Raw genomic sequence first — 22,842 nt, forward strand, 5'->3', positions numbered from 1 at the left:
TTCTTGTTGCTCTTGTTTTGTTTGCACTGATAACTGATAAAATGGCACATATTTAATATGCAGTGTGGTGCTCGCACTGGCTGGCTTACTGCAAAAATGAATTTACCGTGTCTAAGTGTATAAGGAAGACTTTTTGTATTTATTTATGTCTTGGTGTGGAATACGTTTCCCATCCTTTATTCTGTTCAGTGTGTGTGTTTTCAGCCTGTGAATTTCGGTTGTAATATTTATCTTGTTTAGAGTTAGTGTTGTTTTAATTGATAATATGGCTTTTTGAGCACAATGTGTTGCATCTAAGTTGGGAAACTGTACTGTTCATCTACCTGACAGATATTTCCTTAAATAAATACAGTTGTAATTATTTAGTGTTGTTGTTCAAACTTCAGTTTATTAATTTTGTAAAGACAAATATGGCCTCTACCTGCCAAGTCTTTGTGTATTGAAACCATAGAACATAGTTGTTTTTAACATAATCTAACATTTTGGCTCAGGTGAGTTGTGTCAGTGTTCTAGACTGAGCTAGCAGCATGCTTATCTTTACCAATAATCACTTTCAAACATATTTACTGCGTATTTAAATATGTTACATTATGCCTCGTCCCTCATCTCCATTGTTTCTCCATGGGAGCATTATGCTGCAGTCATGTGGGGATTACAGGATCTGATTGCTGCATATATTACATTCAAAATATATATTCTAATAGCTGTTAAGTACATTTTTTAATATCAGCTGTACATGTTTTTATTCCAATGGGACAAGTGAAACGTTACATGTGCCACATTACTGGTTTTAGCTTATAGTTACACATGCACATGTCATAATACATGAGCAAGAATTACCTGAATTACACTACAATACTGCTGTGTGGTACATATGGTTCCATATTTATAATCAAATTCATCCATTAGAAATCCATTTTTTTAACAAATGTGCAACAGACAAAGTAACTTAGGCTTCGATATTCAATTTCTGAAAAGGGATTATTTTATTTTCATTACAAATCATCTCATATTGGAAATGGGCATGGATGCAGGGAAAAGGGCGGAAGTTGTTCGTAAATGTTTCTTTTATGACAAGTTCTGCCCCACCCCGGAGATGACGTCTGGCGGCAGCAATGCATTGTGGGTCAAAATTCAGCAAGGAATAATCCGAATAAACTCCAAGCTAACGCCACTGATTCTTACTGTTGTCTGATTATTTTGTAACTAATGAGCAATGTAGTTTACATTATCTCTAAACTTCACCGATACGATGTTTAATATGAGCTAATATGAGCTAGCAGTTCTAATCTGGACCACTAAGGTTGATGCTGCGGATGATGGACCGGGGAGAGCGGTCGATACCGACCGAAAAAGAAGCGTCGTTTGGGGCTTTTTTAAAACCGTTGACGAAGCGGATACTGGAAACAACTTCTACCAACGGCCATGAAGACATGGAGACGGACAGTAAACCGTTCTCCTTCGGTATGGCTACCTTTATCGCACATATGCTTGCGGCTGTACACTTAATCTGCGTGATTGCGTGTAGCAATGTGGTATCAAATTATTTATTATTTAGCCCCACGGTTTGAAATCCTTTGTCAGGTAGTCTTTGATTTATTTGAGACGCTTGATTCACTGGTTCCCATTACGTTGGGCAGCTCCATAGCAGGAACAAGATATACTGAAAAATTGGATGAGGAAGAGGAGCAGACTGTTGTTGTTTAAGTAACGGATGTGATGCAAAAGTCCCGCCTCCCGGCTCTGATGTCCAATCAATCTCCTGCGACGTCCGCGCTAGTGTACACGAGAGAAGTTTGCTTATTTTAACCCCAGATATGATATTCTTATACCTAGCCAAGAAGGTTTGAAGCCTAATTTATACATCTGGAAAAAAGCTTACGCAAAGCTGTCGCAGAGATGCTGTATTACAGTTGTATTTTCTGATGTTGTGGCTGATAATCTCAATGTGGTTGTGTAGCACTCTATTACAGCATATTACATTACATCATCATTGCATTATTAATGATGAGAGGACAGCTTATTACCCTGATTGTCATTTTTTTCTGTCAAATCTATAATGATAAGAAGCCAGGAAAAGCAGCAGGTTATCATAATAGTGCTGAAATAAATGTAATATGTAATTGAAAATTAATAAACTCAACAATTTTGCTTTTAAATGAATTGTTCAAGTCAACAAAATGTACCAGGCAAAAATGGCAGATACTAGATGCTTCTCAGGTGTGAGGCTGTGCTGCTTTTCCAATTTTTCTTATTCCAATTGTATGACATTTTATATCAACGTATTAATCAATAATTAGCCGATAGTTGCAGCCCTAATTATACCTTTTTGTTTTCCTCTCATTTAGTGGAAGTGGCGCTGCAGGACGGAGACTCTGACACCTTTACCGTGGTGAATGAAACTGGTTTTAATTCTGCTGTAGACGGCATCCCAGAAGGTGCGCAAGGACATCCAGTAGAAGACATAACACATGAAGAGGCGAGTGACGATCGCCCTGTGAAACGTAGACGGAATAAACGCAGCTTGATTTGGAGGCACTACGAGGAACTGGACAGTTTGGCTGCTGCTCGTTGCTGCATTTGCATGAAGTTACAGTCCTTTGAAGGCGGCAGCACCAGCAACCTGCACCGGCACATGTCAAAGAGACACCCGGAGGTGTTTTCTCAGCTAGCAGCAGAACGGCAGCACCCACCACCACCACCACCACCACCACCCCACTCATCACAGAGCTCAGATGCTAATGGTGACAAACAAACCTCGATAGAATATAATCTAAACTACATTACAATATCTGCAGAATTTTGTTGACACTGAACAATTTTAGTTATGTTTAAGAATTATATCAACATATTAATCAGTAATGAACTGTTACTTGCAGACCTAATCATCATTTTGTTTTCCTCTTATTTAGTGGAGGTGGTTCTGGAGGATGGAGACTTTGACACCCTTAATCCTACCATGAACGGCATCCCGGGCGGTGCACAAGGAGGTCCAGCAGAACAAATACGGCATGAAGAGGCGAGTGAAGACCACCCTGTGAAACGTAGGCGGAGTAAACGCAGCTTGATTTGGAGGCACTACGAGCAACTGGACAGTTTAGCTGCTGCTCGCTGCCGCATTTGCATGAAGAAGTTACAGTACTTTGAAGGCGGTAGCACCAGCAACCTGCACCGGCACATGTCAAAGAGACACCCGGAGGTGTTTTCTCAGCTACTAGCAGACGGGCAGCACCCACCACCACCACCCCACTCATCACAGAGCTCAGATGCTAATGGTGAGGCATTGATGCCACCAGAGAACATTGGGGCGACAGAGAAGCAGAGACAGTTTTCTGGTAATGTATTATAGCTCACTGTTGTTTGTGTGTATAATTCATTCTGGTTTTTTCAAAGACACTTTGTGGAATAAGTGACATGTATAAATGTGTTGTTTTTACAAGAACCTCTGCATTTATTAGAAGACAAATGTTAAATGTTGTCTAAACACCAACCTAGATGAAATACAATCTAAAATACTCTACACTGTCTGGTCAAAGAATAATAAAGACAAGATTGTGAACCACATATTTGAGGCCAGCTTTCAGTACTTGACAGCATAAATACATTTTAGTTGGTACCAGAAGGTATCGAGGTTAGTTAGATAGCCAGCCCTGGTTTTATCTTGTGAACATTTAGTTTGAAACATCAGCCAGGTTTTTATCATCATGGCCAGAATTTTAACATACAGTTGGGTATGGTTATATAGTTCTCTCTGTAAATTTCCTTTATAGTCCAACTGGAAAAGAAGTAAATAGGAAGGTAAAGCATCGTCCAGCACATTATTTAAGTACCTGTGTTGTCATTTTTCTCAGTAATTTCAAGAAGAAAGCAATTTGGAATCTCAGCAGCCATAATCCCCGTATGTAAATTGAGTGGATGAATCTTCTACACATTTAAAATAATCAAATTTTTTTCTTAGATGTTTTCATTTTGTGGTTCTTCTGTATTCAAGATTGTAATGACACTAAACACGTGACCTTCTCTTTCCCTCTTCTTACAGGCTTGTTAAAAGTTTCTAAAGCGTCTGAAGGAGAAAAGCGTGTGTTCAGGAGAGAGCGGGAGCTGATAGAAGCTCTGAGGAGAGCGCAGAGAGAGGAGGCCCGGGCTCTGGAGCACCAGAGGGAGCTGCTGGAGAGGCTGCGTGCGGTGAATGCCAGAGAGGCGGCTGCAGAGAGGGAGCAGATTGAGTCACTGAGGACAGCACAGCTGGAGGAAGCCAAAGACTTGAGTAGACAGAGAGAAGAGGTACAGAAGGAAAAGACAAAGCTGCTGGAGAAATGGGAGGAGCTTCAGCAGGAAAGAGAAGAACTTGTCTTGTTTTCCAGTGGACAGCAAGCCTCCTGATTCTTTCACAATATGACGGTCGCATTGCTGACGTTCCTGATTTTAGATATTCTATAAAGGCTTTGGGACTAATGCAAATACATGTTGATGTAAAAATGTGAATTTTAGTCAAATATATTTTGCAAACAATCAAGTTGTTTTTGTTTCTGTGTTGCGCTGCTTCATCCTTCCTCTACTGCTCACTCTGGTCCTGTCTCATTGAATTGTGTGATGTCCTGATGTCCTCTTGCATCAAATACATAGAAATCTGATCCAGGAAGAAGCTCTCACTCCCCACCTCACACTGTATTAATTCATGGCTGCAACAAGCAAGTTTTAAGTGTATATAGTCGGCAAAGACTGGTCACAAAAAAATATGTGTTGTCTCTCACTCTGCAAGTCTGCAGGACGGGTTCAGAAGAATCTAAATTTAGTCTTATCACTCAGATGTGTAACTTTGCCATGAGATTAGAATGATGACAGTAGAAACTGACATACATCAGAGGGTGCCATGTAGTTACATTATCAATGTGAGGGCATGAAATAATCAAACTCATTTCATTTACCACAATTCACCATTTTGTCACTAACAATTGGTGTGAACCTGTAAAGAAACTCAATTGACCACGAGACAGACTGTACAATAAGGGAATGTTTTTGGTTGAAACAGGATGCTTATGCAATATATAATCATTTAAAGGTGTATCCACTGATAGATTTAGAGGCAGTTTTAACTTATGGTTAAAATATTTTTATACACCCATTGGAGCATCATTTGTTCTACAAGAACACGAGGTGATGTCATTAGAATATGTCTGTGCAAGAGAATAAAATAATTAGATTTCTCTTCTTTACTGAATTAATACATCACTGATGATGGTAGTGAGTGAGGCCAACTGTATCCTGAGTAACTTTGATATTGTTACGTTTTAGTTTTTCATGTTATTTCTGATGACAGAAGTTCCTGAGGTATATACTTAATAAATAATACCAAAACCAATGATTCATTATCAACTAGTCATCGCATCTAGTTGCATTGAATGCCTTTCTGATTTGTCATATGAACCTTACATTGTGCATATTTCTCACTTATATCACAGCAAACCTGAGGTATAGTACTATTTTAACACAAGATCACTGATTCACTTTAAGAGAAGAAAGGAATGAACCCATGAAATAAACACTTGTATCAGTCGCAAGTACATGAACGTACAACGCATGCGTCCAGCAAGCGTTTTGTTCCCAGAACGCGACTTCTCAGGTAGTGCGCCTGAGCTGCGACAGCTAGCCCCACCACCAAGGTAATACGTGGGTTCATATTAGCGATGGTTCAGGATAATGTTACGGTCTTGCTTGGGGTGAAGTTAACCCAATTTCAAAACGAGGAGTCCATGTGTCTTCTCCGTCGCCCTCTGAGCGAAGAGGGACCGCCTGACAGGCTAAACCCAGGGAGCACTCCCAGATGATGACGTGGGTCCTGAGTCGTCCAGTATCGGCGGCGGAAGATGGCGGACGGAGGATCCATCGCAGCGAAAAGATGCGACTCTGGCTCGCTGTCCTCTGCGAGCATGGAGACCATCTCAACGCTGACGGAGCTGGAGGACCTGGAGAGAGTTTACCGGAAGCTCTGCGCGGAGGAGGTTCGTCTAAACCGCCGTTAACGGCAGTTTGTTTGACGTGTACACTCCCCGTCGTCATCCACGTAAACTTCCGGGAGGCTGCTGGCTCAAAACAAAAACTCCACTTTGTTGAATGATGGCTGAATAAACATTGAACATGACTTGTCTTTGCAGGTTAGGGGAAAGGACAAAAATGAAGCAGCCCACACCGACCTAGAACTGGCACTTAGATATGTTAAAACGTGTTCTTCATGTCCATTGATAGGCTTCCTCTTTACATACAGCACAGATAGTTACAGTCTTTCAGCTCTAAGTGCATCAAATGTGAAACTTTTTAACGGATTGACAAGTATATCTGAGGAGATCCTCCCACTCTTGGTATCACACGCACAGTTGTGTCCATATGGTGGTTTTTTTTATCCATTGTTTGTGTCATTAAGCACATCAACAAAAGTAAAGAAGACACTATTGTACAGATGAAGCAAACACCATATGAAGTCAGGCTCCAGAAGCTTCAGCACAGTTGAACATGTTAAAACATGTATTGAAGTTGTAGTGATGTGCATGTGATCTGTGAAGAAGATGCTGAAAACACATTGTTTGTCATTACATGCTGTGTTTTCTCCTCTAATACAGAAAGAAGTGGATTCTGAGCTGGACAGACTGGTGGGACAGGAGGGGACCATTCACACAAAGATGCTGGCCCTGCAGAGGATGGGGTACAGTTTGTATAAATCAGTGTAGTTTCAAACGCACTCGATGATCAGCATGCATTTGAGCTCCAACCAACAAGAATCTTGTTCTGTTGTGTGTCTGTGCTCTGCAGGCCCAACCTACAGCTGATTGAAGGAGATGCCAGTCAGTTGTCGGGTATGATCACATTTACCTGCAGCCTGGCTGAAAACGTCAGCCGCAAAGTCAGACAGCTTGACCTGGCAAAGGTGAGTACATCATGTCTAAAACACGTATACGTTTCAACTGTTGCTTACGGTGTGTTAGAGGTTTTATTACAAGAACGCCGTACTGGATCTCACACTAAGGATCTTAGTGTTATTTTGCCTCTGTAGACACGGCTGTATAACGTCATCCAGCGCGCCGACGATATCCTCGATCTGAAGTTCTGCACAGACGGCGTGCAGACGGCTCTACATAACGAAGATTATGAGCAGGCTGCTGCCCACATCCACCGATACCTCTCGCTGGACCAGTCGGTTATTGAGCTGAGCAGGCAGGGAGAAGAAGGTACGAGGCCTCTAGTTCTCTGTCGTAGTGCTTAGCTCAGTACGTAGTCACTGCAGCGAAGACGGACTGTTATCTTTTTGTGTTTTTGTACTATTTTGACATTGAATCTGTCTGATCATTATAGGATTGTAGTTATTTATACAAACATTTCTCACTGCACTGTAAGTATCAATAAAATAGAGACAATACACATCCGGGCTTGCACTGTAACTCTGCCGACGCTTCATGTCTCCACAGGCAGTACTGTGGATGCCAGTCTGGTAATGCTGCAGGAGGCAGAGAAGAAACTGAAGGTCATCGTTGCCGAGAAGTTGGACGAAGCGGTTGCAGCAGTCGACCTCTCACAAGTGGAAAGGTTTTTCAAGATCTTCCCTCTGTTGGGCCTCCACCAGCAGGGCCTCGCCCGCTTTGGCCAATATCTCTGCAGTCAGGTCAGTTGTGTTGTTGGTCCGGTTTGAGTCTAGCTCAAAAGCTTGATTTAAGTTTGGTGGGAAGTTTATTGTGCAGATCCATGGATTGTTTTTAAAGGAATAAAACCATTTTGGTACACTTATTCCTTGGATCACAATGTGTATTTAGATGAAGATCAGATGGAGATTATGGATCCAGGAGCAGTGCAGCCTTGGTTTAGGTGCACACATTACGAGGGCTTCTTGATCCTGATGTTGTGTGTTGTGAGAGTGTCAGCTACATGTGGATAATGGCCTGCTCCATGAACAAAAAGAGAAGGCACCATGAGTTCATCTGATGTGTTATGATTGTAAGAAATTGTTGATCATATGAGATAGCAAATATAGTTGGTCAGAAATAAACATGTTTCATTTTTTTCACAGCTGGCCTCCAAAGCTGAGGAGAACCTTCTCTTGGCTACAGGAGGAGACCTGGGCGACAAGAGAGCACCGCTGGTCTTTGCAGACACTCTGACGCTGCTGCTGGAAGGTGAGAAATCAGGCCTGATTTTCTCTCTCTCTCTCTCTCTCTCTCTCTCTCTCTCTCTCTCTCTCTCTCTCTCTCTCTGTGCGTACATTTACCTTCGTCTGCTCTGAGTGGACTCCTCTGACGTGTTGGTGTGTGCTTACAGGTATTGCTCGTGTAGTTGAGACTCATCAGCCCATAGTAGAGACGTATTATGGTCCAGGCCATCTGTACACACTGATCACTCACCTGCAGCTGGAATGTGACCAACAGGCCCAGAAAATAGTCGACAAGTTCATCCAGCAGAGAGGATACCACAACAAGGCGAGTGTTTCACTGCATACCTGCACAAAACAATACAATTAGTCTTTTTTTGTCCACCAGGGTGGAAATTTGTCTTTGGCTCACCAAACAGAGACGGCAGCATAAAAAAACAGAAGCGGTTAGCAAAAACAGACGCATAGACAGATTATATTATACTATAACAGTTCATGTCTGTGGCTTAGGTCTACTCCGTCACTTTGTTGAGTGAGAACTCACTGTGAACTTGTATCCCTCCTGTAGTTTCAGGTCGTCCAGAGCAGCATGATGAAGAGCGTGCCGGGGGAGAGGATCGAGCCCAAGTATGTTTGTCTCAGCAACATCCTGCTCTCCTCTGTTATTGTCTGTGTGGTGTTGTTGTTTATCCGTCTGTCTCACACGAACAGGGAACTGGACCCTGTACTGACTGAAGTAACCCTGATGAACGCCAGGGCCGAGCTCTACCTGCGCTTTCTACGCCGTCGCATGTTGGCCGACTTTGAAGTCGGGGATGCTCAGAGCGTCACACAGGGTAGTTAAACATTGTGTGGTGATGCATGCACACGTTCCCTTTTGAGATGTGTAGCTAAAAAGCTATCTAGAATCTAAAATGCTATTTCTTTGCACATATTTGAACGTCCAGAGCATCAGCAGAACGTGGAGAAGCTCCTGAAACACTGCCTGCTGAGCAGGACGATGCAGGAGTTGATTGGCTACTATGTTCCAATGGAAGAGTACTACATGAGAGAGTCTGTCAACAAGGTAAATGAGTTTCATACAGTATATCTATATTTGACTAAATAATCCTAAAGTGACACGCTTGTATTGTGGGTAATGTAGGCATCATATTTTGACAAGGAACAATAATGCGAGGAATGATAAAGATGATATATCTGGTTTCTGCTGCTTTCTTTTTTTAAATATTTTTATTCTCAATGAAATGTTATCTATCACAGTTTTGCCTAATTACATTATGGTAGAAAAATAAGTTAAAGTACATAAAATGAATAATAATGATAATAACTTGACATTTAAATTTTTTTTAAACCCACGAAGAAAGTAACTCATTTGAGTTGTAGCAAATGAAATAACTATACTTCCACACATCTATCTATCTTCTAGGTGTCAGAAGGAAGCGGTAGTGATTCTGATTCTTATTAAGATTTTAAAGCTTACTTTGGCAAACTATTATATGAAATAAGTGCACATGTGTGAATGTGAGAATTATCTTATAGTTTTAATAACAACCTTTACAATGAAATAACTATGTGGTCCCTTTAAGATAACATGTTGTGAAAGTGTTGAACATTGAGGATAATAACAGTGTATTTCACACATTAAATGTCATCTTTATCATCAGAACATATTAAATTAAATTTAAAGAAATAATATTTTCCTCCACAGGCTGTTACTATGGATACTTATGAGAAGGGTCAGCTGAACTCCAGCATGGTGGACGACTGTTTCTACATCGTGAAGAAGTGCATCAGCAGAGCTTTATCCAGCTCCAGCATCGACTGCCTCTGTGCCATGATCAACCACGCCAACTCTGTGCTGGAGTCTGACTTCAGGTGCTCACTCTGTCACTTCACAGTTGACATGTTCAATACTTTCTTTTTTACACTTCTTCGCATCTCACGTCTCATTTATGTGCCCCCTCCTGCCCTGTCTCTGTGCACCTGTTAGGGAGGTGTTGTATAATAAGCTGCGGCAGGGCTTCCCGGCTACGACGCTGCAGGACATCCAGCGTGGCGTCAGCAGTGCGGTCAGTCTAATGCAGAGCAGCTTACAGCAGGGCAAGTTCAACACAATGGGCATCGAGAGCGCTGAACACGCCAAGGCGGCATTTCTGGTAAGATGCACAGACAAACGGATAAACGTGTATGTCCCAACCTCGCTCTCAGGCAGCATGTCAGACATCGTCGGCCAGACTAAAAATACAGCGTCAGTAATTTAAGTGAGAAATGAAACGCATGAATAACCTCAACCTAGTTTAAGGGAGGTAATGTTTAAAATGGCTCTTGAAGGAAGCACTACTGCAAAAACCTTTTTCAAGAAACACTTAAAGGTTTATAGCTACCAAAATAATTCTGCAGACTTTAACCATATTGGCTCTTTGTTTTTCGTTCTATATTAGGTGACTCTGAATAACGTTGAGGTGTGTAGTGAGAATATCACAACTTTAAAGAGGAACCTTGAGGTAAGTTGCTCATCTGTGCTAGCTCTCTGCATCTATTCATCCTGTCATTTATACTTGACCTCATTGCTCGGAGATTTACTTCTTCTTCTTTTTTTTTTTTATTCTCGCAGAACGACTGCTCCAAGTTGTTCAATCAGGGCCCCGGCTCTGGAGAACAAGCTAAGATAGAAAGCTGTTTGTCCGACCTTGTCAACACATCCACCAAGTTCAAGGATCTCTTACAGGTTGGTGTCTCTCTCACACACACACACACACACACACACACACGCACACACTGATCAGTGCTTGTCAGCTGAGCGTTGTGTATTTACTTATTTACAGTGGAAGTACAATCCAAAGTGGTTGAGATCTGGTAATATTTTTCTTAAATAAACTCAAATTTTAAGGAGATAGCTGTTCAAATTACTGGTGTCATTTTACAGAAGAAGGATGAAAACCTCCTGCCACGGTAATACAGGACATGTACAGTATGTGAGCTTTTGTACTGTAGATGTGTGTAAACTCGTGGTACTATCAGCCTCTTTGTCTCCGAGTGTCCAGCCAGTGTTTCCTTCTCTGATGTGGTTTCACTTCTCAGGAGGGCCTGACTGAGTTAAACACAACAGCCATAAAGTCTCATCTCAAACCCTGGATCAGCAGTTTCCTGTCCATCACACACAACATAGAAGAGGTAACGTTCTCAGAATAGTCAACGAAAATAAACTAGAGGTTACGAAACATGTCGCTGTAACAGCTGCTGTTCCTCACAGGAGGAGTTCAATGATTACGAAGCTAATGATCCCTGGGTGCAGCAGCTCATCGTTAACTTGGAGCAGCTCATGGCGGAGTTCAAGGTATCTTGTCTAAGCAGCTATGACTCCAAAATATAAATGTATCCTTCCTTCTTATCACTTAAACTTCTCTACGTCTCCTCGCCAGACGGCCTTGTCTCCCATCATCTACGACACTCTGACCAGCCTGATGACCAGCTTGATATCTATTGAAATGGAGAAGACCGTTCTCAAATGCTCATTCAGCAGGGTGAGGAGCCGGGCTCGGCCACAAGGTGGCGCTGCGCGCCCTCTGCATCACTTTGCATCACATCACATGATGATAAGCCTGAGCAATGATTTATTAATGTGTTCAGAAAGGCCTGCATGGGAGGTTGCCTCCTTTTGTCACGATATCATCCTCCTATTTTGAGCGTGTTTACGGTGAACCTCTGAATAAATGTTGATACTTTGTGCAACATGAAGCCCATTCACTGATTCTGATGGTTCTGTCGTAGCTTGGAGGGCTGCAGTTCGATAAAGAGCTCCGGTCTCTTGTGGCGTACCTCACCACCGTGACCACCTGGACCATCAGGGATAAGTTCGCTCGCCTCACACAAATGGCCACCATCCTTAACCTGGAGCGGGTAATTCGGATCATATTACACACATACACAGAGTAATTGCATTTGTTTGGCTGTGGTGGGATGTAAGTAAGTACATTTACTTAAGTACATGTTTAAAATATGTCTACTTTATTTTATTATACTTTATAATTCTACTTAACTTTACTCCGACATTTATCTGACCGCTTTAGTTGCCGTTACTTTAAAGATTGAGATTTTATATACAAAACATAAGGATTTTGTGACTTGTGATGCTTTGTTATGACTGACGATATATAAAAGTGTTGAATTGGCTCCACCTCGACCAAGTACAACAGTAAAATGGGGCATCCAGGGGGCCCTGGGGTCCATAGATGCAAACCATTAAACTGGGCCAGACCTGTGCTGCAAAACTGCCCCGAAAAATAAAAAAAATTCTACATGAATGCATCAATAATAATAAGCCAGTAAATACTCACTGGGGCAATTTTATGCATTATGAATAATATCACTTTTTTTACATTTGACTTAAGTAAATGTACGTACTTCCCCCTGGTCCACTCACATGTACCTATTTGTCCTGCAGGTAACTGAGATCTTGGATTACTGGGGCCCAAACTCAGGCCCGCTGACGTGGCGGCTGACCCCGGCGGAGGTGCGTCAGGTTCTGGCGCTTCGTATTGACTTCAGAAGTGAAGATATCAAGAGGCTGCGACTGTAACTCATGAACTACTCCCGCTGGTCATCAGTGATCACTGTGCAGTACCCACCTTGTCATGCTTTGCACTAAAGAGCTCTGCACAATCTAGGTTTAATCCATGTTTATGTAAATAGGGGTGGGCGGGGCTCGGGCAAATGGCCTGGGATTTTCTTTTTGTCTGAAACAAAAAAGCTCATCCTGGAGATTTCAGTCGGGTTTTTCAGTCTCTGCCTTCTGCTCCACACACGGCTCATGTCGGTCCGTATCAGAGTTACAGCTCAGCTTTTAGGGGCATGGTCTGCGGTTAATGGTGAACTATTTAATACGAATGATCTGTAAAGTATGAGAATATTCCCTGAAATGTGTAATTAAAAAGTGTAATTGTGTCACACCGGGAGTTCCAACCTGTTAACCTAAAGCTGGCTCTGAGAAGCGAGGACACACTGGGACTGAGGAGGGGAGCCGTCGGTAAAACGGAGCAGTAATGAACATCATACCCATTAAACTGACAGAAGCAGGTCAGACAGCTGATCCAGCCTAGTCATTCAATATATGAATAGCTCCTTGTCTGTGATGATGGAACACTTTTAACCTAATAAATTGAGAGCCGCTCTGCAACGCCTTTGATCCCTGCCATCCGCCACATTTCACGGAGTGCTGCCCTATTGCCATGCAAGGCCTGTTCCCAATCTTTTATACATATTTCTGACACTAAATACAAAGCTGTGTTCACTGGGCAATGAAGCATTAAAAGTGGTCCATTCTCATAATTGTCAGCCTAATTTCTCGGTCTAACCTCAGTTCTCTGCAAAGATTAAAGCCGGTCCGTGTGTGTTTAAACTTGTGCGGAGGGGATGGCGCCGCGAGCGCGTGGATGTAATCAGACTCAGACCACAAACAGCAGGAATAGTTAGGAAAAGTGTGGCTTTAATGTAAACACAACATTCGATTGGCTCAGCACAAACATTCCACATGAGAGCAACCAATAAACTACCAAATAGGATGGGGTGCAGCACAAAAACATTCACAGTAAAAAAAAAAATCTGGTATAATCATAATATATATACAGTACGGTGCTTTTAAGGTGAAAATGGAGATAGGATACGGGGACTGATATGTGATAGATAAGAGTATAGAGAGATGGGAGAATTTCTGGGTGCACAGGTGAAAATGGAGAGCTGTACTTTTTTCTCTGTGAAAAGAGAAACGTGACAGACGTGTGTGTGTTTGGGGGGGGGGGTAATGGTTCCCTGTTTACTGATCAGGGAAGAAGAGGGTTGGGGAAAACCCACGACTCCCCAGACAGAGGCTGCCTCAAATGATATTGTTCTTGTGCAGTCTTCTACTTCTACACAGATTCACATCGAAGGGTAAAGCACCACACAGAGAACAAGATGCCATTGGAGGGCTGCTTTCTACCCTCTGAACCGTAGACAGGTGTCTGTGGACCCCAGTGTTTCATGTCAGGAAATAAATATGTGGCACGGGATTTCAGGAGGTAGAAGGAGGCATGTAGGGCATGAGGTTTAAATAAATAAATCATTCGATGATAATAATCTGTGTTTTAAATATTATTTGATAGTATGACCATGAACTATGAATCCTAATCTGTCCCTCAGATGGCTGACACCGATATGACTTTTCTTTTTCTTTTTTTTGTTGCCATCATTGGCTGCTAGGCATTTCCTCACGCTACAGGAGGCCAATGGAAATGGGTAGCCACTCTCAACAGAAGAGTCCTCTCATTATGTTTTAAAGTAAAAGAGAAAACAGAGTGGAAAAGACCTGCAGGCTACTCAGTCATGTGTGGGTCTGAAGGAGAGGGAAGCTTTGTCCCCTCTGAAAGTTAAAATAGCCTCCTTCCCAACCATGACCCTCGAGTACCACGAGTACAGCACCTCCCCATCATCATCCTCATCTTCTCCATCTTCATACACACAGCAGCTCTTCAAACGCAGCACAACAGGCTATTTTCAGCACAGATATAAATGCCTCGAGATTTGCACATTAAAAACGTCACATAAAGAACGGGACAGTAGTCCACGCTGTGGTTAAAAACGACACTGCACTCTCCTCGCGTTGCATTTCTCAGTTTTGCAAAACGAGGCTCCAGCTGAATATAACCCTGGTGCTGCCCCTTCTCACCTCCCCAGTTGTTGACACAGTCATCAACGAAACATGAAACATTCAGCTCAAAAACACGTTTTTTTTTATAAGACAAAACTGGGGTTTTATACCGAAATCAAAATGAGAGGAAGGGAACAAATCATGGCAATAATCCAGTGTGGTGTCAGACGGCAGCTCTTTGGGTCCATTTGGACGTGTAGAATTACATATTAATGTGTTTTAAGTATCATCAAAATTATCATTATTAACACCTCATACTCTCCATAACAACCTCTGTGCTTGGCCAGGCCTCAGTATAAGCCACACCCTCTAAGGTTGTTTGCAATAATGATGTCAGTGACAGCATCAAACACTACCTGGATGTTTCCTGTGTCTGTGGCACAGGTCAGGTGACAGTAGATCTCCTTATTAGGAGAGCGGTTCTTACTCTCAAACTGAACCTGAATATATGCAGTAGCATCGTCGTAAGTATTAGCACCTGGAGACAAAGCAGAGAGAGAGAAGAGCAGACAGCATGAAGGGCCAACATTTATCTTTCTTTGCTCATGAGGAAGCTCTGCTTGAAGATGAAACTCACCTGTGTATTCTGGAAAACAGATCGTCAGCGGTGACTTCTTGATCTTTTCATCAAACAGATCCTTCTTGTTGAGGAAGAGGATGATTGAGGTGTCGATGAAGAACTTGTTGTTACAGATGGAGTCAAAGAGCATGAGTGACTCATGCATGCGGTTCTGCAGGAAGTAGAGTAGAATAACTTAACTTCAAGACAAGATGCCAGTTTAACAAACTCTACATCACTGCTTCAACCACCAAGTGATTGTCTATGAGAAACAAGGGGGATTTTAAACATTTATTGTTCAAAGATTTTTTTGTGAATGATCAAAAAGGAACAACAAATAAACATTTAAATAGTAATGTTTTTCTTGCTATCCCAACCCCAGGCTCCTGGCTGACCAAAGAGGAAGAAAGTAAACAAATTATTAATTAAAAAACAACTAAATAAATGATTTTACTGGGTTTTTTAGTGGTAGTTTCACTGTCTGTCCTCTTCTGTTGGGGTTTCTGCCTCCCTGGACATTTTTATTTATTCAACTCAAGGGTTGAAGGATAGAGTTTATGGTGAAGCCCTCTGAGACAACATTGGGATGTATAAATAAGAACGTATGCTCTGTAACTATGTTTGACTTGACTTGAGTGCAGAGAGAATCCTGTTTTTGTACTTCTTCTATTAAAATATAGACATGGAAAAAGACACAATAAAATGTGTACTGGCTTTGTCAAACTGTAACTATCAAGGGTTTATTTTTTGAGCATTTTGCTTTTAATAGATATGTAACAGTAGTGTGCAGATGGGAAAATGGAGACGGAGAGAGGCGAAGGTCCAATGTGAGGATATAAATGCATCAAAGGTCCCCGTACAGAATCACATCGGTGATGTTGCAGTAATGTCTCTAAACCACTCAGGAAACCGGGACGTCTTTAACATCAGTCAGAACCCCCACAGTGAATTGTGCACCAGAGGGATTGAGACTGAATTAACTGAGTCACACTTACAGTTGTTTCATCTTCATGGAGCACCTGGTCATATCCGCTCATAGCAACGCAGAAGATAATGGCAGTCACATCTTCAAAGCAGTGGATCCACTTCTTCCTCTCTGACCTCTGACCCCCAACGTCAAACAGCCTGGAAAAAAATGCAATAAGTCAGTTCAGGCGTAGAGCTGTAATCCCTGAACCTAATCTTACACAAAATGCCAACGACAAAGGCCAAGTTGTCTTGAGCTGCATGTACAGCCACCTGAAATGGAGGTTTTTGAAGGTGAAGTGGGTTTCGACGATACCAGTAGTCTTCACTCGGGTTCTCAGGATATCCTGCTCTGTGGGCTGGTAGTCTGGTGCCCCGATCCGGTCTAGACTGTCCAGGTAGCTGATCGAGATAAAGAGCAACAAGAATGTGGGTTAGAAGACTGGTGTCTCTTTTGCACATATATGGGTTCTTATAGTCCTTTAGCTCCACTCACTATTGAGCAGAGTCGTTGAGTTGGTATTCCCGGGCACGGCTGAAGCACTCCTGAGTCCCAGCATCGGTCCATACACGCTTCATAGCAGTGAGAAGCTCTGCAGAGTACGGCTCCGTGTCCTCCATACGAGTGACCACATCGCACACCAGCTTAGCATCGGCCTGGACGAATATGTTTCATAAGATCAGGGGAAGAGGAACACACTTATATCTGTGGATTAATGTTGTTGTGGTCAAATATTTCTAAGAGTCCTGGTTTCCTAAAATGACAGTTCCAGTTTCACTTCCAGTCCATGTGAGTGACATCAACTAGATATCTTAACCCAAATAGATACATATCCCATTTCAACCCTTAAATATAAATAAAATATTAGTTTCTCAGCAGTCTAACTTTTCTATCCTTGTCTCCAAACTCGATGCCCAGTGAGTCCATGGCTCGGAGGATGGCCGCCAAGCTCTGGATGGTGTTGCTGTAGACCACAGGCTTATACTGCTTCACATCATCCCCAGAAAAGCCATCTTCATGGATAATCCTGCAGGGCCAAACAGATATTAGCAAGTATGGACTTAAGAGAATAAGTCACACATATCCATATGTTCCTACAGACCAAGATAATTGTGTTTTTAACAATGACAGGTCCACATGTTCTGGCAGAGCTTTTTCTTCCTGTGTGTGTGTGTGCCAGGTGATTCTTGGCATCAACCACAAAAACGTGTTTTTGTCCCCTCTCTCTTCTTCCAACCATCTCCACCTAAAACGCATCTTTAAGTGTGTCAGTGTATAATGGGTTGTGAATTGATCACATTCTCAGTCTGCGATCTGTAATTGGACAGTAATGTGATATTTAAGCCATTTATAATTCATGGTGGGCAATGGAGTGGAATCAGCCAGAGCACTAATCAATCCCACCACACAGATCTGTACCGTTACATTTAGTGCGGCACAGTTAAACTGCTTATAGTCTGGTCATCATAAAATTATCGATCAGCACACCCTCCTCACCCTGACCTCATGTTCAGTGAATCTATAAAATATATCAGTCATAACTTCCTGACATGTTGAAACTTCACCTCTTTTTGTGATCCGTGACTGATGTTTGAGGAGGAAAAAACCTATCCACCTGTATTCCCTCCATCAGTGCACGTTATGAAAATATGTTTTATAGCAGTGCCGACTGGCCACCTCCAGTAACATCATAAAAATGAACAGTTTTATGAAATAAAACATTAGCCTTCAGGGTAAAGGACTAGAGATGCAGTTTCACACAGCAAAGGCCATTTAGGGCTACAACCAACTATTATTTTCTATTATCAATGAATGCGCTGATTAATCGCTTTGTCTATGAAATATAAGGAAATTAAAAGAAAATGTAATTTATTTTAATCTTCCACAACAGTCCAAAACCCAAAAGTATTCAATTTACTATAATTTAAGACAAAGGAAAAGCATCAAATCGTCACATTTAAGTAGCAGGAACCAGTAAATGACCCTAAGAGGTGCATTTATTTTACATTTTGTGCGTTCAGTGTATGCAAGATGCTTATTGTTTTAAGGCAAAGAAGTTAAAATTACAGTAACAATTACATACCTTGGTGATTAATCTGCAGATTCTTTTCTTGATTCCTCAATTCATTAGTCTATAAAGATTTTATTAAAGTATTTAATAATGCACGTTACAATTCCCAAGAGCCCAGATGTCATCTTAAAATCTGTAGTTTTGTGCACAGTCCAAAACTCAAAGATGGTCAGCTTTAATATGATAGAGAAGTAAGAAAACAAGTAAATAGTCACATTTAATAAAGTCAGAACAAGTGATTGTTAGCTATTTTTACTTTTAAAATGACTAAAACGATTAAGAGGTTATCAAGCTGCAGATTCATTTTTAATTGAATGGACTAATCGTTACAGATCTACATACAGTGATGAAAACTTAACTGATCAATCACAGTCTCCACAAAAAGTCTAAAAATAGACACGACTGACATTTCGACAGTACATCACTGAAGTAGCTTCTTGTTTCATTCATTCAATCCAAACATCAGATCTACTCCACTGTGTTCATCTCTACAGCTATGACACTCGATTATACATGTTTTACCATTTTTAGGTTTTTAAAATGTTTCTGCTCAAAATGTATTGTAATTTATTTGATCCTTTCATTCTCTCTCTCTCTCTCTCTCTCTCTCTCTCTCTCTCTCTCTCTCTCACACACACACACACACACACTCATGCAGTGAAACAGCAGGTGTAGTTTCACTCTCACTGCAATGTAAACCTCCACCACAGTTCCAGGCCTGGATCACACAACATGAAACTCTCAACCTTTATACTAACCTGCATATCAAGTGAGGATGGTGGTGATGATGATGAGAGGACCTATTACAGCAGAGCATGTTAAACTTGCTCTCCAACACCTAAACGTTATGACCCACACTGTGCAGGCAGGTAACAACCATCCATCTGCTGCTTGCTGACGCTAAAACAAACCCTGAAAAGTATTTGTAAACACTATTTGGACCTGGCGTTTGTGTTCAGGGCACAGCAGTGATTTATGGACGACCAGAGACCGTGCACGGCTAGGGTAATGAGGTGGAGGGAAGAGGAGGAAGCAGGGCATGGAGGGAAAGAAGGAGGGAGGGAGGGAGGAAGGGCGCAGTCAGTGCATTGCAGGCCGGGACGCGCAGAGAGAAACACTGCTACACCACAAACACCGGGAGATGTTTCACAAAACAAAATAGATAACCTAAAAGGGACCGTGCCTTTTCCTAGAGAAATATCTGGAAACTTAACTAAAAGGGTTAGAGAAAACAACAACAGTGATTTAAAACATCAAAAGATGATTTAGCTTAGACAGGGGAAGGTTTAGATGCGGTTTTAGAAGCCATATTTCTGCTTAAATCCGCTTTATAGGCAAAGTACTCCCGGCGATATCGGGCACTTAAAGCCATTAAGATTAAAAGTAGAGGTATTCACTAATGGAGCTGTAGTGACCTCAATGTAATTCACACACACACACACAGGCATAACACGCACACGCGCACACACACGCACACACGCACACACACACACACACACACACACACACACACACACACACAGAGGAACAACACCCACATATTCCCAGTCGCACACTCCCTGTCGTCAACTAAAAACCTGTGTTCACTACATTTCAGCACCCAGGCAGTGAACAGCGCCCTGGGACGCACCGGGGCGGCCTCCGCAGCCTCGCTGTCCGTCTGCAGGAGGTGCTCGAGTCACCGGCACTCCTCCGGTGCTATACGGCCTCTCGAAACATGGCGGCTCAACCTGCCTTAGCACAGATATGGGAGGCGCAAATCTCGGGCCTTTTACTCTGGCGGAGTCGGAGAGGGTTAAAAGAAGCGAGAAAAAAAAAAGAGCCACTTACTTCATCTGTTTGACGATGGTGCTTTTACCGGACTCCCCGCCGCCTGTAAAAGAACGGAGGGTTTAGAGTGAGACCCGGCAGTGAAATCAGATCAGTACCACGGAGAGCACCTCCGCCCCATGCAGTCCCACCACAACCACAAACCAAACCGAGCCGTGCCGCGCAGCCGGGGAGGTTTCTCCTCTTACCGAGCAGAAGCAGCTTGACGTCCTTGGCGGCGACCACCCCGTCCTCCTTCAGGTTTCTCTCGATGGCCTTGCTCCGGTCCAGAGCAGCGCGCTCCTCGGCGCTCAGTGTACATCCCATGTTTCCAGGCGAATGAGCACAATCCCGTCGTCCCTCACCGACTCTCAATCAGTGCGTTGTCTCTCACTCGAGCTCTCTCCTCCTGCGCTGTCTGCTACAGCATTAGGCCCGGATTGAGGGCAAAACAGAGCCGGGATCCAGAAAACGGTCTATATTCTCCGTGACTCTGTATATGCGCCTCTCTCTCGCTCCGTCTCCTCTCTCAGAGGGGGTTGGGGGGTGGGGTCGTTGTGCTCGAGCCTGCGGGGCTGGGGTTGTTGTTAGGTGGAGAGAGAGGGGGGGGGGGGGGGGGGGGTCTCTCTCTCTCTCTGTCTCTCTCTCTACAGGGCGGTGCTGCTGGTGATGATGATAACAGCGAGCGCGAGAGGACGAGGAGTGAAGCAGAGCTGGCTGCGCGAGACTCACCTAACGCGGAAAATCTCGCTTACGTCAGAGCAGCCGGGCTTTTAATCACGTCCCATGAAAGATTATTCAAATGAAAGAGCCGTTTAAATGGCAACTGTTGCCCTCTTGTCTCTTGGCATTAATGTAAATGGTCTTGTTGTTGAAATCAAAACGCCTCGACACTAATATTCTCCTCTTCTACAAGGGTTGCACTGACGTAAACAACATAAACAGGCCTGACACACATGCGTGAATGGCGTTCAAGGAGAACACGATTAACGGTGTCTTTTAATTAGCCTACATAAAGATATAGTCGGTTCATCAATTGTTTGTTTAAGTAACATTACAATAAAGTAAAAAGGACAGTGGAGGAGGTAGCCCTTCAGATCCCGTTCTTACGTAAAAATATAAGCCACAGTGTAGGCTACAAATACACTATTACAAGTAAAGGTCCTGCATTCAAAATGTTACTTTAAGATTATCAAAGGCTTTGTATAATAATAAGTTGATCCCTAAAATAACAACTAGGCCTAAATACAGATGTTTAATGAATGTAGTAGAGTAGCCTAGAAGGAAAATGAAGCTTAAATAAAATGGAAATAGGCTACTCAAGTAGCAGTGCCTAAAACATAGGCCTAAGAAAATAGAAAAATTGTGTCTGTGCTTCAGTAAATGTACCTAATCACTCTCCACTTCTGCTAATCATAAGTAAATATGTAATAAAAGACAGATGTCATGCCAAATCTGCCAAGGGAAACTCAACGCACCCCAGAAATGATGGGCTCGTCACCAACCGTAATCTCAAATAAAAATAAATAATCACCATATTTTATATGGATTTATATTTATTTCCCTGTATTATGATCTATGTTGTTTCAAAGTCACCTTTTCTACATTGCCAGATACGAATACTTAAAAAAAATGTATTATAATCTCAGCATCTGCTTTAAAACCCCAAAATGTGCAATGTTTGTGTAAGGGCAGAACATCAACTCCTCAACATTTCATACTGAGGACATAACCTCCGTTTCCTGATTATACCAGACGTAAAGAGGGATGCGTTTGTTTATCATGACTTAAACTGTGTATGTCTACGTTGGGGGTTGTGGCTATACCATATAGCAATAATACATGTTTGTGTGCGTGTGTGTGTGTGTCATAAAAGCTTCTAATCCACACATCACATCTGGATGGATGGTCAAGTGGAGTAAAAAAAGGGGAGTTGGGGTTTTACAGTGGACCCTGAATGGAAACCAGCTGAGGAGCTCAACCTGAGGAGACTCCATCCATCAGCCAAGGTGAGACACAACCTGTGAAAAACACACCTCCACCTCTCTGCCCTCAGGCTCCCACGTGACACATGCAGTGTAATCAGCACAGTTTAATCATATGAGCATGTGCATGTGTGTGCGAGTGGTAGGGAGGGAGGATTAACACTAAATTATACCTGAGGGAATTTTGACAAAATTATGTTTTCAGATTTAATTACACTAATGCATCAAACACAAACATGAAGACTTTTTTTTTTTTTTTTTTTTTAATACAACCATTTAATTTGTATGCACCCATTTTGTATAAAAAAAAAAATCAATAACCTTCAGTTGTGGAAGGGTTCATCTGTAAAATGACATCAAGCACAAATAAAAGGTTTAAACAGTGCATTAAACTCCAGACAGCGTGTCCTTTAAACAGTGATGACAGATCATTTCCTCTAAATGAAACAATACCACTAATAATTGAAGAGCAAATCATGATATGAATCAATTCTCACAGATGTGTTAGCATGTGTTCACACAACCTGTCTGAAACATGCACTCTCTCACACACACACACACACACACACACACACACACACACACACACACACAGGAATGATTTTGAATGACAGACAGTCAATCAAGAACAC

General features: G+C 42.3%; 3 protein-coding genes across 4 annotated transcripts; 2 read left to right on the forward strand and 1 right to left on the reverse strand.

Moving 5' to 3' along the window:
- The first annotated feature begins 456 nt into the window (after positions 1-456).
- LOC116382781 (uncharacterized) lies at positions 457-5,733 on the forward strand. 2 transcript variants are annotated; one of them, XM_031846077.1, is made up of 5 exons: positions 457-1,464; positions 2,349-2,744; positions 2,913-3,335; positions 3,852-3,898; positions 4,040-4,089. In XM_031846077.1, the coding sequence occupies exons 1-5, from the start codon at positions 1,308-1,310 to the stop codon at positions 4,046-4,048; spliced, it is 1,032 nt and encodes a 343-aa protein (XP_031701937.1). In that variant the 5' UTR covers positions 457-1,307; the 3' UTR covers positions 4,049-4,089. The 2 variants fall into 2 exon arrangements, with proteins under 2 accessions (XP_031701937.1, XP_031701936.1); XM_031846076.1 differs by lacking the exon at positions 3,852-3,898 and having other exon boundaries at positions 4,040-5,733.
- A 73-nt stretch (positions 5,734-5,806) lies between these two features.
- On the forward strand, positions 5,807-13,310 carry cog4 (component of oligomeric golgi complex 4). Its single transcript, XM_031846075.1, has 19 exons — positions 5,807-6,002; positions 6,618-6,700; positions 6,808-6,922; positions 7,049-7,223; positions 7,461-7,654; positions 8,057-8,162; positions 8,305-8,462; positions 8,703-8,761; positions 8,846-8,970; positions 9,082-9,200; positions 9,843-10,009; positions 10,125-10,290; positions 10,576-10,638; positions 10,749-10,862; positions 11,216-11,308; positions 11,388-11,471; positions 11,557-11,658; positions 11,906-12,034; positions 12,579-13,310. Exons 1-19 carry the CDS (start codon positions 5,868-5,870, stop codon positions 12,711-12,713), a joined length of 2,322 nt encoding a protein of 773 aa, XP_031701935.1. The 5' UTR covers positions 5,807-5,867; the 3' UTR covers positions 12,714-13,310.
- A 287-nt stretch (positions 13,311-13,597) lies between these two features.
- gnao1b (guanine nucleotide binding protein (G protein), alpha activating activity polypeptide O, b) lies at positions 13,598-20,774 on the reverse strand. Its single transcript, XM_031846081.1, has 8 exons — positions 20,435-20,774; positions 20,247-20,289; positions 17,231-17,372; positions 16,841-17,001; positions 16,618-16,746; positions 16,374-16,503; positions 15,397-15,550; positions 13,598-15,297 (listed from the first exon to the last, which is right to left on the reverse strand). The coding sequence occupies exons 1-8, from the start codon at positions 20,550-20,552 to the stop codon at positions 15,110-15,112; spliced, it is 1,065 nt and encodes a 354-aa protein (XP_031701941.1). The 5' UTR covers positions 20,553-20,774; the 3' UTR covers positions 13,598-15,109.
- Between the last annotated feature and the right edge of the window lie 2,068 nt (positions 20,775-22,842).

Source organism: Anarrhichthys ocellatus, unplaced genomic scaffold, assembly GCF_004355925.1.
Source record: "Anarrhichthys ocellatus isolate YVR2014 unplaced genomic scaffold, GSC_Weel_1.0 scaffold6, whole genome shotgun sequence".
NCBI classification, from domain to species: domain Eukaryota; kingdom Metazoa; phylum Chordata; class Actinopteri; order Perciformes; family Anarhichadidae; genus Anarrhichthys; species Anarrhichthys ocellatus.